Source organism: Mugil cephalus, chromosome 8 (genome assembly GCF_022458985.1).
Source record: "Mugil cephalus isolate CIBA_MC_2020 chromosome 8, CIBA_Mcephalus_1.1, whole genome shotgun sequence".
In the NCBI taxonomy this organism is placed as follows: Eukaryota; Metazoa; Chordata; class Actinopteri; order Mugiliformes; family Mugilidae; genus Mugil; species Mugil cephalus.
Genome location: NC_061777.1, coordinates 16493188 through 16508512, shown reverse-complemented (window position 1 = coordinate 16508512; position 15325 = coordinate 16493188). Strand labels below are relative to the sequence as shown.

General features: G+C 43.7%; 1 protein-coding gene across 2 annotated transcripts in view; it reads left to right on the top strand.

The window, feature by feature from the left end:
• Positions 1-15325, top strand: part of kiaa0825 (KIAA0825 ortholog) — a 110694-nt gene that overhangs the window by 37703 nt on the left and 57666 nt on the right. The window contains exons 18-22 of one of the 2 annotated variants that reach the window (XM_047592479.1): positions 25-329; positions 508-614; positions 2845-2989; positions 5338-5481; positions 7019-7113. In XM_047592479.1, coding sequence (XP_047448435.1) covers positions 25-329; positions 508-614; positions 2845-2989; positions 5338-5481; positions 7019-7113 — 796 coding nt within the window. Of the gene's footprint in view, positions 1-24; positions 330-507; positions 615-1955; positions 2990-5337; positions 5482-7018; positions 7114-15325 lie in introns of those variants that run through there. The other variant, XM_047592480.1, reaches the window with a different exon arrangement.

Here is a 15325-nt window from a genome sequence, read left to right as displayed (position 1 = left end):
TAACACCCTTTTCCCTCCTTCCAGCTGTCATATCCTTAGCGATTCAAGCGATGTCGTTCATTTTCGCCAACCTGCCCATGGCCGTAGCAGCCTTGCCTCTCCCCGTCCGCTACCTTTTCCAGGTGGCAGAGAAACACCTCTCGCAGCATGCCCGGCAGCTGCGCTTAATGGGCCTGTTGCTCTGGGCCCTGCTGAGCTGCATGATCCAGGGCCTGGAGGACCCAGAAACACTAGAACAGATCAGTGGTCTGACACTGGACAACGGGGCAAAGGACCGTCTGTCCCTGCTGGCGGAGTGCCTTCAGGCTGCCATGGGCATTCAGGAAAAGGTAAAGAGTATGACTTACTGAATAACAATATTAATTAAAGTAGGCCGTTGTACCAGTGTTGTGTATATATATACTATATGTATGTCAATAGTTTTTTTTTTTTTTTAAATCATTTTAATTCTAGCGATGGAAGATTTGATATCTACATTTACCCATTTACAATATTGGTCTCTGACAGGGTGTACCCAAGCCCACAGTGCACAAAGTGATGCAGGCTCTGGAGGAAAAAAGTCCCAAGTGGACGATCATGCAGCTGCAGAAGGCGCGCAGACTCAGCTTAGACAGGTGAGAGGTCAGCGGCAGGAACAGAGCATGAGGTCTGGACCAGAGCGGCAACAATAGCAGTTTATATGAACGGTTCTGATCAGGAAAGTACTGCTTATTTTCTCATCGTCTATTATTAGTCTTATTTAGTATTGACTATTCATCCTTTATTAAAGTTAAGTCATAATTTCAGTGAGAGCATTTAGATTGTAAATTCATGATGTATTTTTCGTGAAATCAGTTTCCCAACATTTTTCTGATGTATCCATCGTAAGATAGAAGTTGAGAGCTGATGGACTTTCAACTTAAATACGATTTTTTAATTGAGCATTCAAATTCTGATGTATCATACGTCCACGATCATTTTTCATTGGAAGCCTTCGTGAGTTAGATCAATGAATCTCCGATGGGTTTTTGTTGTGGTAAATAATGGACGTGGCGTCTGACTGAGTGGACTGCAGGCGGGAGTGATGGGAAAAGCGGCTTTCATTTTGGGCTGATCTGTGACCTCTGGCTTTTTGCGTTTTGTAGCTCGTTCCCAGAAACTGTGCCTCTGGGCGCTCACTTCATCATAACAAACTCTGGATGCATCCATCCTCATAAAAAGGTGATTCAGTGGCGTAACAATTTTATAAAAGAATGAAATAAATAAAAACACTGAGTAGATTATGGCCAGTTCTAGGAAATGCTGTCTGTTACAGTGACAGGAAAAGGGGATGAGCTGGGGAGGGGGAAAAAAAAAAAGAAGAAAAAAAAAAGGAGACGAGACGGGGAGGCAGAGGGGTGGTGAGGGGTTTGAGTGGAAAAAGTGAAAGAAGAGTGATTATGTATCACCTGTCGGAGGCATTCAGTGGGATCATTACTATTCATTAAACTAACCTTCACAGGGAAGTGACGCCTGGCTTGTAAACAATCAGAAAACAGTGTCAGAAAGACGTGGATGTTATAACTCCAAAAACAACTGGCACTTCTCTCACTTTCTTCTCACGCGCATACGGAGTAAACCCCTTCACAAAGAACATTTGCCCCTTGTATGAGCCCTCCTCTATTCCTTCATCTCACTTTCCCCTCTTTCCCAACTGTAACCCCCCCCCTCCACCCCCACCTTCTGCGCACCACCCAGCTTGTCTTTGCAAAGTAATTTGTAGAGGAGAAGATTATTGTTCTCCATCATGGTGACCCTGGCTGGGCTGACGGGATGCATACACAGATGAAGATGAATGCAGTTATTCCTTGGCGGAGGTCTGCCTCTTTCAGGGCACATTGGCCCTAATGACATGATTGATAGGCTGTCCCAAATCCGGAGGGGCCCTCATTAATCACCCCGCTGACTGAATCCAATCATCTGCTTCACCTGCACAGTGATGGACAGGAAAGGATACAGCGCAGGTGCTGACACGGATGCACAGCCACCAACGCCGACAACACCACCGGCGGGCCGCCAAGGCAAAAGAATGAGGCGACGTATGCGGACGAGACGGGGCTCCTCTTCTTTTGCCACTCTCAATGTCAAACAGCCAATGGCTGGCTGACAGGCGACACCGTTTCTGCCACCTTATAATTACAAAGAGGAAGAGAAAGAGAGAGAACAATGACAGGAAGTGTATGTGAAGGAGAAGGTTTGATGGACGGCGGTGTGATATCCATCCATACAGGAAGGGCAGGAAAATGATGCGGGCGTCTGCCAGGGTTGGGGACTGCACATGCATGAGGACCTTGACATACAATTACATACACACACACATGCGTGTGCGCATGCATGCTTAAGAACACACACACCAATCATTTTTAGTGCGGCTGCATCCTTTGGTCAAAGTGTACTATGTATCTCATGAATTGTAATGAAAACAGCGAAAATTATTTTCCCATTCAACCCTTAATATTTTGTTGTATTCCTCATTCATTTCCACCAGCCTTTACTTGACTGCGTGGGTTTCAGATATTGGAGCAGAATGTAATATCTTTTCTTTCCAAGAATTACATTTTAAGTTCATTCGCCCTCTGGAGGGAATGGTTTGTCTGGAAACTGAAACTTTTCATTTTGGTTAATTTTCTGGTGTATAGCTAATTCCAAATCTTAGCCCAAACTAGAAAAAAGGCTTCGTTTGCCAGAGGTGGTGTTCAGATACGAGCTGACGCCCTCCCTCTCCCCGTTTCCCCTCGCTTGCTTTTTCGCCTCACTCTGAATTTTGTCTTTTTTTCTGTGCTTCCTTTCCGTCTTCTCCTCTTTCCGCCGCTGTTTGTCTCTCAGTGTGTTTGAGCAAGGAAGGGAGAGAGGAGCCGCTGCAGCTGAACTGACTGAGCAGAAAATAGGCCTGATGCTGCTGGAGGTCTGCCACAAAGCAGGTGGCAGCAGCTACCTGAGGCAGATCTATCACATCATCCAAGGCAATGAGGTAGGGAAGCACTCGCTCTCCCCAGCAATTAGGTGGCTGCTGGCCTGAGGCCGCAGGCTGTTCAGGAGGGGGAGACGGAGGGAAGAGCGCCGCTGCTTTTGTGAGCAGCCTGCTTGTTCTGATCTTCTGTTGTTCAGGTGACCTCAAGGGTGCAAACCCACAGTGATTTTTCTGTGTTATTCACTCACCGCATGTAGAGGAGAGAGGGGGGTCTTTGGAGGACGTCCGATTCTTTTTTTCTTTTTTTTTTTTGTTAAATAAATTATATAACTGTTTAAATCACTTTATGTGAAGATGAAGACTTAATCATTTATAGAAAATTTTCCTCAAACGGGTGAATGATATTGTCGTTGTCAGGGACTGTTTCCAGTAGCACACACAAGTATTTAGGATCAACTAATCTGGACGTAATAGATAAAACATGGACATAATTCATTGCTGGTATTGGTCCATTTGTAAAATTGGTTGATATTGACAATAATAATTACCAGAGTCTAACTATCTTTAGCTGGTGGCATTGGTTACAGACAAGTTCCTGCCTGTCAAGATCTCATGGATTAATACAAACACAAGCGCTGTAAACTCTTTCATCTGTTGATCCATAAACCGTTATTATAACTCTACTACTGCGATTGGAGAGAATGCGAATGGGTTTCCTAAAGAGCGGTCCGAGTAACCCTCCCGGCAGCCCCAGCGTCTCTGCCCAGCCAAGGTCGAGGCAAGAACATTCAGGTCAGGGACAGACTGGGCTGGTGGTGGAGCGGATGGAGAGAGAGGTTCAGAGGCCGTGTCAAGCTGACGGATGGGAATATAGCGGGTTCACATCAGGATGCCCATGAACACACATATCAAGACGTACAGTGCACAAACTCATTACTTTGCGCTGTGCTTTTTGCAAGACACCTGCTCTAAGTAGCCACAGCGAAGGTTATGGAAGTAAAATTATAAAAGTGGACTTGTGTCCTCTCTTTCTCTCCTCATGATCAGTCTTTGCTCTGTTTTCATTTCTGTATTTCTGTACAGCTCCGATTACTTAAAGTACCTTTAAGCACACTCCCTAAAACACTTTTTTTTGTCTTCTTGGTAAAATTAAAATAATTGTACTTGTAGTATATGATATATGTCAGTAATAGCACACTGCAATACATTTCAGATTGGTAAAAAAAAGTTTACTTGCTGCCTTAAAAATGAGTAAACTCAACTTGATACTACAAGTTAACACAAAGTATTGACGATAACTTAATTTTTTTTTTTCAAAAGAACACACAAATTCTCACTATTTCAACTCACATTTCCAAGAAGTTTAACTATGTTCATATCAATTGCCATTTTGAGTGGAGATCACTAATTTAAATTTCTCATCTTGACTGCTATTGGCAAGTTTACCTAAACCCGAGTCACATCTTGTTTGTTTAAAATACAGTATATTTATAAGATGTATAAAGGTTGGTGTTTATATTTAAAACAATGCCCCCACTTAGTGCTGTTTAGGTCACTTAGAGAGGTAGACATTCAAAGTGGGATCCATGAAAAACAGCCTCAAAACATGAAGACATGTGTTAAATGAACATCGATGGGCACAAAACTCAGACTAAGTCCAGAAGTGGAAGTTAAATTACACCAAATGGCATTTGAGTATTTGTGCAAGGATTTTTTCCTAAATATTTCAGTGACCTCAGATGTGGTCTGTGATGACACATGGCACAGTTTCAAGTCTGTGAAAAAAGACATGTGACACATCCAAACAGCCCAGGATTTCCTAAAGAAACTGAAGTAGTTTGTAGCTTTGTTGGGTTGGTCAAACTACATATAGGTACAAATATTGTCTATCATTATTAATGTTCCTAATATCTCTAGGGAAAATGTGAGTTTGAACAAGGTTAGTCAACTTATCCATCAACTTTTTCACTGTTTTCTCCACATTCAGTCAAGTCCATAAATGTTGGGACAGCGGCATAGTTCTCATCTTTTTGGCTCTATACACAACCACAGTGGATTTGAAATGAAACGATCAACATGTGCTTTAACTGCAGATTTTCACCTTTAATTTGAGGATATTTACATCCAAATCAGGTGAACGGTGTATGAATTACAACAGTCTGTATATGTGCCTCCCACTTTTTAAGAACAATTGGCCGATCAGCTGTCCCATGGCCAGGTGTGTGTTATTCCCTCATTACCTCATTTACAAGGAGCAGATAAAAAGGTCTAGAGTTCATTACAAGTGTGCTATTTGCATCTGGTCCTGGAATATTTATGGACCTGACTGTACTTCCTGTCTGTTTTGTCGGTCATGATATGTCTCTGTCTCGTGCTCCTTTCCCCCCCTTTATACGTCTTGGACACAGGAACTGCTGATGTCTAGACTGAGCGGAAGCACGGACTTGCCAAATGATCCCCCTCACTTGGTAAACTTTGACCTCGGCTTGGACGCTCCCTGCTTCAACCCTCTCCACCAGTTTGACCACGTTGGCACGAAGAAGCTGGATCAGGTTTGTCATTGTTTATTTCGGTCGCAAAACTTGTATTTTTACTACTGATTTGAGAAGCATGACATGTCTTTGAAATTGAAATAATAATTCAAGTGAGTTTTTATTTTAAAGTTTTGAGATTTTGTGTCATTTTAACTTTAACCGAGGCCAGGAGCTTAATGTTGAGGGTTAGGAGCTGTTGGAGTCTCTAGTGAGCTGGATACTGTGGTAGTCTCTGAAGTTGTCAGGTCTTTCTGGGGCTTGGCTTTCCCATTCCCCCATAGGATGCTGCTGCTTTTTTGCTTTTTCCAAGCAGGAGTTAGGCTGGCGGGAAGAAAAGACCCCTGAAAAGGTGAAAAGAAGAAAGAAGTTTTCTTTATATATATATATATATATATATATATATATATGAGAAATGTTACGGGAGAGTGCAGTTTTAAAGTGCACTTCTTTGGGGCTTTGAACCATGAACCCTCTTATCCCAAACTTATCCCCGAGAGTGCCACCATGATGTTCACTTAATTGTTAGATTTTCTCCTCCTTAAAGGGGTTAAGTCTGGCTACAGGTAGCTTTAGTTCGCTGTTAGAGTTCCTGCCTCATTTTCCTCCTCAAGGGAGGGAAATAGTGTTAACATCACACAAAACAATAAACAAAGGGGAGTATTTGCTCAAGATAGGCTCGCGTGCCTTTCTACTTGCTTAGAAAAAAAAAAAAAAAAGTAGATTAGATGTATTTATACATTTGTAATCCCTTATAATGTAGATGTGCTCTTGCTATTGTTTTTCAAGACACATTTTAATCCCAAGACTTGGCCTGTTTTTCCGCTTATCACAGGAGGCTGCATAGCTTTGCATAGAAACACCCTATTAAGAGAATGATTAAAATGCCTTCTCCGCTTCAGGTGCCTGTGTTGTTTGTCAAATAAAATGGAGGGAGGAGGGGGGAAAAAAAAGAAGTTACATCCATCAATCACCTATGAGGAAGAAGCAGAGGAGGGGGGATTGGATGGATGGATAGAACGAGTGGAGTTCTCCTCCTTTTGTCAATAAAACTCAGCCTGGAGTTAAGAGTGACATTTTTGCAATCAAAGCAATCTGATTTTTATTTGCTTCCCCAATATGGTGATAGTAGCGAGTGTGTGTGTGTGTGTGTGTGTGTGTGTGTGTGTGTGTGTGTGTGTGTGTGTCTGAGAGAAAGCGAGAGGGAGAGGAAAGGAGAGACTTGGGTGGGTGGGGGGGTGGTTGGGGTTGGCAGGGTGCCACTGAAGATGGAAAGAAAAAAAAAAAGGCATAGCAAGAAGAGTAACGACTCCCTCCAAAAATTGATTTATCTTTCTATAAATGATGGCTACATCCCCCCAAATGGATTTATAAATTAATTGCTGTCTTATTGGAATAAAAACCTTCTTGTGCGGACATGATTGATCGCCTGATGTCGGTGGCCTACGCTGGAGACCCCCCTCCTCCTTTGTTAGTGGGTCCCAGCTGGAGCGGTAATGCACTGATGGTATTAACCCTGATTAATAACTAACAATACGCTATCCTCATACATCAACAGAGTGCCGTGGTCGACTGGGTATGGGACTGGCCGAGGCTGCTGCCAGCCTATCGGGGCATGAGTCAGGTCACCTTCAAAACTCTGCTCGCCAACAGGTAAGACATTTCTACATGTGCCGTTTTGTGCATAAAAAAAATAAAAGCCTTCAACAGGAGGTCCGCAACCCCTAGGGGGTCCACGGAGGTACTGCACGGGGGTCACAAAATCTTTAGTTAATTAGACATTATTATATATATTTTTTATAAAAAAAAATAATAAAAACACACATATATATATATATTTATTTATTTTAATTTACTCCCACAAATTTAAATTTCTTTAACTGTAGATTAACATATTTTAGTAAATAGATAAGGGATAGCTTAATACTGAATGTAAAATGCTACTAATAATGTATATTTATAAGTAGCACTATATATTAATGTAGAACACTGTAGAACTTAATCTCTCCATCAGTTTGCGGTCCTTGGCCTGAACAACATTGAAGACCCCTGGTTTACACTTTTATCCATTACGTAATATGAGTTATGAAAAGAATGCTCTGGAAAGGGGATATTGGAGTGCTGTCAAATTCTGTGTGTGTGTGTGTGTGTGTGTGTGTGTGTGTGTGAAATCAGGGATCCACTGTGACTGACTAGACGATATGTCTGGTAATTAAGTTGTCCCTGCTCCTATTTGGGACCTTTTGAAGCCTTAGGACTAAAGCAGGAGTAGCTAAAGACGGATAAAAACCAGCCGGGCCCAGATTTTGATGTCACCTGATTAAAGTTTTTTCGCCCAAGACCACCACTCTCGTCCCGCCACCCCCCTCCCCTCCCGTTCTCCTCTGCAACAGGCATAAATATTTATGCAGGTATGTGACACATATTAGATTGCAATACTTCAGGCTGTTCCCTGTTCTCCATTCACAGCTGTCACGCTGCCAGCTATCAGGGAGCTATGGGGCTACTGCACCTTGTCTCCACGCCTACGCCCAATCCATTCTAAATCACTGCCATTGTAACACACACACACCTTTCTAACAAAGGGCAAGTTCTGCATCTGCCAAGGACACAGGCCTAATAAGGGTGAAGTACGCAGCTCTGTGCTGTGACGAGCTTTGTCGCCTTCGTGCCTCTACCCCCCCCCCCCCAACCCCCCCAACCCCCAGCTCCCACACCCACATACACATCCTCCATTCTTCCTCCTGTTATATGCTGCTTTGTTGCATGTTAAAACAGATACTGTCATTGCTTGACTGAGCCAAATTAGTGTTTGGGCATTCATGAATAGAAACTGAATGAAGTGGAAATGAAGTCAGATAGGAAGAGACAGAGAATGAGACAGAGATTGGACTTGCAATTTGAGATTGTGAGTGACACGGGGAGAGAGAGAAAGGAGGAAGAGAGAGAGGGCGAGTAGTCAATTCTGACAAGGAACCAAAAAAAAAAAAGTGTGAGGAAGGGTGGCAGCGGGAGGGGGTAAAGGTTATATAATTCACCCTAATCTCACACTATCAAAGCGTCTGAGATTCTGTCATTTGCCTCATTAGCCTCTCTTTGTTGGGCCAGAGGAGCAGATTTCATGGAGGATTTGGGGAACGGTTTTGGTTCCGTCTGAGTCGCTCGCACGGAGCAGCGAGTTCGTTTCACGGCTGGCGACATGTAAGCTGTCAAAGTTTTTCTCAGATCCATCTCCGACTCAAAAAATATCTCTCAAGCTACAGACGGGGGCCGTTCACGGGGTAAGCGCACTGGTGTCTGATCCAGTGATCCATTTGTTTGTGGAGATAAGGATAATGCTTTATGCATAACCACGGGCTTGAGTGCCCTCGGCTGTTTTCATAGAGGCTGCAAAACAATGACTTTTTCTTTTTTTTTTTTTTTACCACCTCCATTTGCTGGAAGAATCAAACTTTCACTCTTGACTATATTAATGCTAATAATTATGTCCCACACCGTACAATGATGATCTGCATTTTCTACCTCAGGACTTTTAGTCTCCTTAAATGACTTCCTTTTGCTGTACACAGTTTTTTTTTTTCTGCTCCGTGGACAGTGTGAGTTAGCCGCCTGGCCCACTGGCCTTCTATATATTGTTATAGTGGCAGGACGGTTATTGTGCCCAGGGTTTATATCACATTCTAATGGAGCAAGGCTATGAGTTAAGGGCGGTAGGCTTTTAAACCAGGGCTGTTAAATCACTGTTCAGATGACTTCATTAGCAGAACGGGACACATGCTGGGACCCTTGTGCTCGCAGACACACACACACACGCACACATACACATTCACCCCGCTACCTTGACGGTGTAACATCGGGGCCAGACAGGAGGGAGAGTGGATTTATACAGGTGTGTGTGTCCTTCTTTGTCACCTGTCACTTTAACTCCCTCAGCATGATGGCTCATCCATCATCTGCAGATTGAGCTTTTCAGCAGAAACCAGACTGATTAATACTACTGTAGGACCCCCCCCCTCCCTCCCCCCCCACTCCCCCAGGGTTGACTGGGTGACTGGCTGACCTGGCTTCCTGGCAGGCTGGCTGTTGGAACGGATAGATGGATGACTTGCATCTGTGATAACTTTTTAGCCCACTGTATCTATTTGCTGAGCACACGGTGGACCGGACTTTGGGACTGGTATAAGGGGCGTAGGAAGGAGGGATTATCGGAAAAGTTTACTGGATTAATGACAGGCTAAATGGGATTTTGAGAGGCTGGGAGTCTGGCTAACTGTCATTATTCGGCATGCTTTGATGAATGACAGGTCTCAAAAATGGATTGCAGGATTGTGATGGACTAACTGACTGGGAGTAGAACTGGGGAACTGTTTGCTGAGGACTAAAAGTCTCATAGAATAGAGGCTCCCAGTCTAGTTTCATGCACATTTGCAAGTCCTGTGTAAAATGTAATTATTTCCAAGTCGATTACAACTAGACTTTTAAGTCATATTTTTAAAAATATACTTTCACCTTATTTTTACACTTGAGCCCCCTCTGACGGCACTCAAATCATGCCATTTGTTTGATTTATACTTAAGTACATTTGACATATCAAAAAGGTATACTGCAGAAATGCACAAAATTTCAATAATTAAGGTCCTTGGGTAGACCTCAACAGTATATTTCAGATTTGTATCAGTCATCCCACTCTGTTCACTCACTTCCTTTATCACAAAACCCTAGCAAAATTTAAACGAAGTTCCTTTTTGTGAAAATGCCAAAATCGTTGACATTACATACCCGCGTTGAATATATACTTGACATTTTACCTTGAACAAACTGCTCACTGAGGATTTGTGTCAATTGCCGTGATGACTGTAATGTTTCCACGCTGCCTCACACTTTGGCTTCTAGTTATGAGCAGGCCTTTGTTGCGGAGGCACGGAGTCACCAAGTGATTCAACTGATACTGAATAGTTTTTCTTCAGCTAGTGATCTACAAATGGATAACTCATCTGCTTTGTCCTTGGTCACCTTTTCAAATTCCCCTTTTCTTTAGTGAGCACTTGTAACTCTGTCTCGGCGTACTTCCGTACAAAACGGTCAAAAGCAGCTGAGCCTCTTTGTAAGTTGGAATTAATGGCAGCGGTTCTGACCCTTTTCTTTCTTCTTTGACTCTGATTGTGTTGCAAGGCCTTCATGCGTCATAGTCTTTTATGCCATTTCCATCCAAGGAAAATAAAAATCAAGTCTTTGAAAAAGTGCGGTGTGTTGCCAGAGACAAAAGTTCCGCCTTAACTGTCATCTGCCAAGGTGACTTTTTAAAGCCATTTCCTTGTGCATGTGTGTCAGAGAAGGTCCTCTGACCTGGTGGATGAGGGGCAGCCTAGTATGAGAGATGAAGCTTCATGTGTCACAGGGCATTCTTCCACTCCATCATGAAAACCTAACATCGTCCAAGGACAGCCAACGCTCAGATCTATTGGTTTTCCATCCCTTAAAGTCAGCTACACAAATACCTCATACACTGACCATCAGTACATATAAAGTTTGATATGCTGCTGTTGTATTGTTTGTTTTTTTTGTGTTTTTTTGTTTTCTTTTGTTTTTTTTACAGCTGATAATCTGCCCTCGATCCCACATTTCTATTAAACACACAGACAGTAAAGGAATCCTAGTACCATTGACCCATAAATGTGGTAACTTAATATAGTAAGCTACAATTTAACTACTGAACACTAAAGCATTTCGTCTGTGTTCTCTCATTGTTTTTCTTACCCCTCAGGTCCATAACAATAGCAGTTTGTGGAAAAATGCCAGTCTGTGGCATTCTCTTGCTTGAGCGGCTCCTTAAATTGCGGCGATAGACGCTTGTGCTTTCAGGAAGTGGGCAATCGCCATCTGTTCCTGGGCGCTGCCATATGGCGGGCCTTTTTCTCAGGGAATAAAATAAAAACAAATATGTCAGAATGTTCGTCTTCCTCCACGGATGCTTATCAACCTGGGGAGAAGCAGGATCTCAGTGTGTCTGGATTAATGGTCTTACTTTACGCTTGAGGGGGAGTGTGCGCGCGTCGTTGGTGTGCGTGTGTGTTCGTGGGTAGTCTTTGTGAGGGCGCGCATGCACTAATGCGCATTTATGTAGTATTTGTTGAATCGCGTATCCGACTTAGAGGGTGATGATATCGTAACATTTGGAGCGGTTGCTTGCCCTAGTTTTTTGGAAGCATTAAACAAACACGGGAGGAGAGGAGCTTCAAGGTTAGCGAGAGTGACATTTCATGGCTCCCGCTGCCAAAGACACGAGAAGAAATGCTCTCAAGCCATCATCAGACTCTCCATCTTGCGAGGCCAGGAATTCAAAAGACTTGTCACTTTTGAAAATCAGGAGAGTGTGATGTGTCATTGAGGAAGGGCTTCTTTCTTCCCCCGCCGATCCCCTTGTGTGTCCCCACCGCTGACTGACAGCTCGGGATGGGAGTTTGTGTTGGTGGAGACAGAATACATCTTTTGTCTGCTTGGTTATACATGGTGTGTTTTGTCTGCGCTACCCCTGGACAGCGCTGACACATTGAGGTTTTCATTAGCCGTAAGCAGGTGGCGGAGGAGAGGGGTGTGCGCGTCGCTCCGTTTTCCGCCCTCGCCTGCGTGCGCATCTGCACTGCGCCAACTTGTATACTGTAAGCGTGTCATGGAGGGCGTACATGTGTCTGCCTGCGTGTGCGTGAATGTTCACTATTACACTTTAGCGTGTGCGATACTTGGAGGTTTGCTCCAAAGGCGAATAAATCAGTGATGCCTGGGATAAGGCCGTGGCCCCTCCTCAAACTGCACAGACAAGCTGAGAGGCTCATTAATCAAACGGCCAGTCACAGATGTGATGGCTTCCACACAAACCGCCAGCAGACTGTGAAAGTCACATCCAACAGAGTCAACTGTCAGCCAGGCAGGCAGGCAGGCTGCACTTTTCCTCTCCACCCCCCCTCTCTCCCTCTCTCTCTCTCTCCCTTTCCCCTCTGTTGTATTCATCTCTCGCTCTCCCTTTACCTCCTCTCACCTCCAGCGTGATGCCTTGGTGTGATACATCTGAAATATTTGTCTTGTCCCTCTAAAAACGATCTCGAGGGTCGAGGAAAATCCATCTTCTCCGAGAGTGGTCATGGTCAAACCATTCTGGAGGCACGAGGCATCAGTCATCGCTCCGCATTGCTCTATTCTCTTTGGCTGCCACACTGTTGAACAATATCTTTCTTTTCCCTCTGACCTTAGCCGTGCGCGTTCTCTTGTAGCCTAAATAAATCCTAATTTATTCAACGTCTGAAATTTGACAGTGGGGCTGCGGGTCCGCTTCTGTGCAGTTAATCGATGTGTTTGGGTTGGGTTTCTATCGCTTTGAGGGCAAGTTAATACATATTGTTAAATGAGATCAATATTCTGGGTACATTCAGAAGCAAAATGCATGTGAAAATAAGTTCATCCGCTTCTTTTCGGTTATTGTATCAGAAAGCATTTCACTGCTGCAATCTCTTTTCCCTGTGGGCTCCAGAGGGTTACAGTTGTTAACAGTAATTTCACTAATATCACTGTTCCCTGACATAATTGTCAGAGCATCGTGCTGTGGTGCCACAAGGCGAGCCCCTCAGTAGGGTTACGTGTTTATCCCACGCGTATTGTTAACTCACCGCACCTGACTTCCAAAATTCCAGATAAAGTCCAGATAATTTTACTGTATAAATGGCAACTTCTGCAATTGTTCCAACCTCAAACGTTGGATGGTTTAAATAGTTTGGAGGGATTCTAACCCTAAAATTAAAATGCAGCTTAATCTACTGCATACACCCCTCCAAGGATGGACAGAAATGCTCAATGGAACAGGGACAAGACAAAACCACCCGTCGCCGATTAAAAATGGCAAGTCCCAAGGCTCGTCAATTACAGTGGGGCATTTAACGCTGCAGAATAAGAATAAGGTAGTATTCAATTTTTGTCTTCACTTCAGTATCCAGCGACTACCAGTTGGAGCCTCGTAAAGCTGAGCTTCATGTTGAAAAATGAATGTGAGCAGCTATGTAATGATATATATTTTTTTCAGTGGGTGTTTTTTTATTGGGTTGGCATTGCAAGTCTAAATCCAATACTGTGGCTGAGACAAAGCCACTGCCCAACGGTCACTGAGATACTGAGCTTAGTTACCACAGTCATAACCTTTTTGTTGTGACTTGTGGCTTTAGAGCAACACTCTCTTTGAAACCCTAGCCATGTCCACTGGGCATTTGTTTTTGTGAGCCCTGTCGGCGAAATGATTCCCCATTTTGGCCACCTGGAACCAGTTTTGTTGACCACTTTTTTTTTTCTTTTTTTTTACGGACTGGGACTCGGTTCAAGACGTGCTAGCCTATTTTACACTGTTGCCATGTTTCCTGCTGATTCACTGAGATGACTTTTTAGCTGAGTGCAGCAGTCCATTGTCAAGAGCCAGTTTGTGACCGTCTGTTCCAGTCCATCGCTTTCAGTGCCATCTTTATTCACATCCTCTGGAGGTGACACTCGAGTTGGTCTCTTTTTTCTTTCTTTAGTACAGTGTGTTTGGTTGTTGATGAATGTTGAAATGAAGCAAAGATATTTTTTCCACACTATGTCAATACTGCAATGCAGAAGAGACACGTTGCACGTGCTGTGTATTAGTCATACGCCGCTTGTAGTATTGATTTTGCTATTGATTGAATAAGTAATGATAATTTAACTCATACATAATTTCTAATTTCTGTAATTTAATGTACATATATATATTTTTTTCCAATGTGTGTGCGCTGTGACATGAATGTAGAGCAGTGGTTAGGGAGCCCTTGCAGCAGCAGAGAAGTGTCAGAGGTCTATTTTATTCCTGGCAGAAACCAAATATCATGTTGTATTTTTATTATTTTTTTTTTTTTTAACCAAACATTGAGCCTTTCCATACTCATTCAGTGGATGTCACTCCAGATGAGGACGTCACCTAAAACGCCTAAAATATAACGTACGTGCGCGTCTGTCCTCCTGTGTGAGACTTGCGTGACGGTGAGGGTTTGTTTTGGTGGTACATCACGAGGTTGTATCCTGTCGCCAGCCTCATTAGCCCGTCGGCGGCGCCCAACCGGCCCCAGCCAATCGTTGCTCTCGACTTGGCTCCGGCATTTGCATGTGGTCCAGGAAGAGATAATTAGAGGGATCTCTGCCTGTCACTGTTAATCTGGGATTTAGTGAAGGGCTGTGACGCCGACATGCTGATGGACTGACACACACGTCGACACACATAGGCGCGCGTTTGCAGTGCCACACTCGTGCATCCACGCTGGAAACCAATGCGCACGCGTGCACAAGTGAACACCTGTGCACGCGCACACACACGCGAATCAACATTAGCCACAGTCAAACATGCACAAATGTCCTCTCATTTTATTTTCCCTCCAGCTCGGCACTAGCCTTTGTTAACACTCTTCTTTTTCAACTTGCGACCAACAGAATTGCCATTTTGCGCATTTTCTTTTCTTATCTGTAACGCAAGAACATATTACAAGCACAACATATCAGAGTTGCTTCTCTATTGGTATGTGAACGATTGCATGTTGACTCAGTGGCTGTTTACACCGATTGTACTACGCTGTTGACACAGGTTTTAGATCCCTGTTCAGATAGACTGTGCGCTTGTTGCTTCCCAAACAGGCAGAATGCTCGCTAAGCCTTTTGAACAAGCCCAGCTGTCAGCCCTATATATACAGTACTTTCACCACACACATCAATGCACACACATCCCAACAAACGCGTACATGCACTGGCACGTCCCCGGCTAAACACAAACACACACACACACACACACACACTAAAAAAAACAAAAAAAAAACAACGA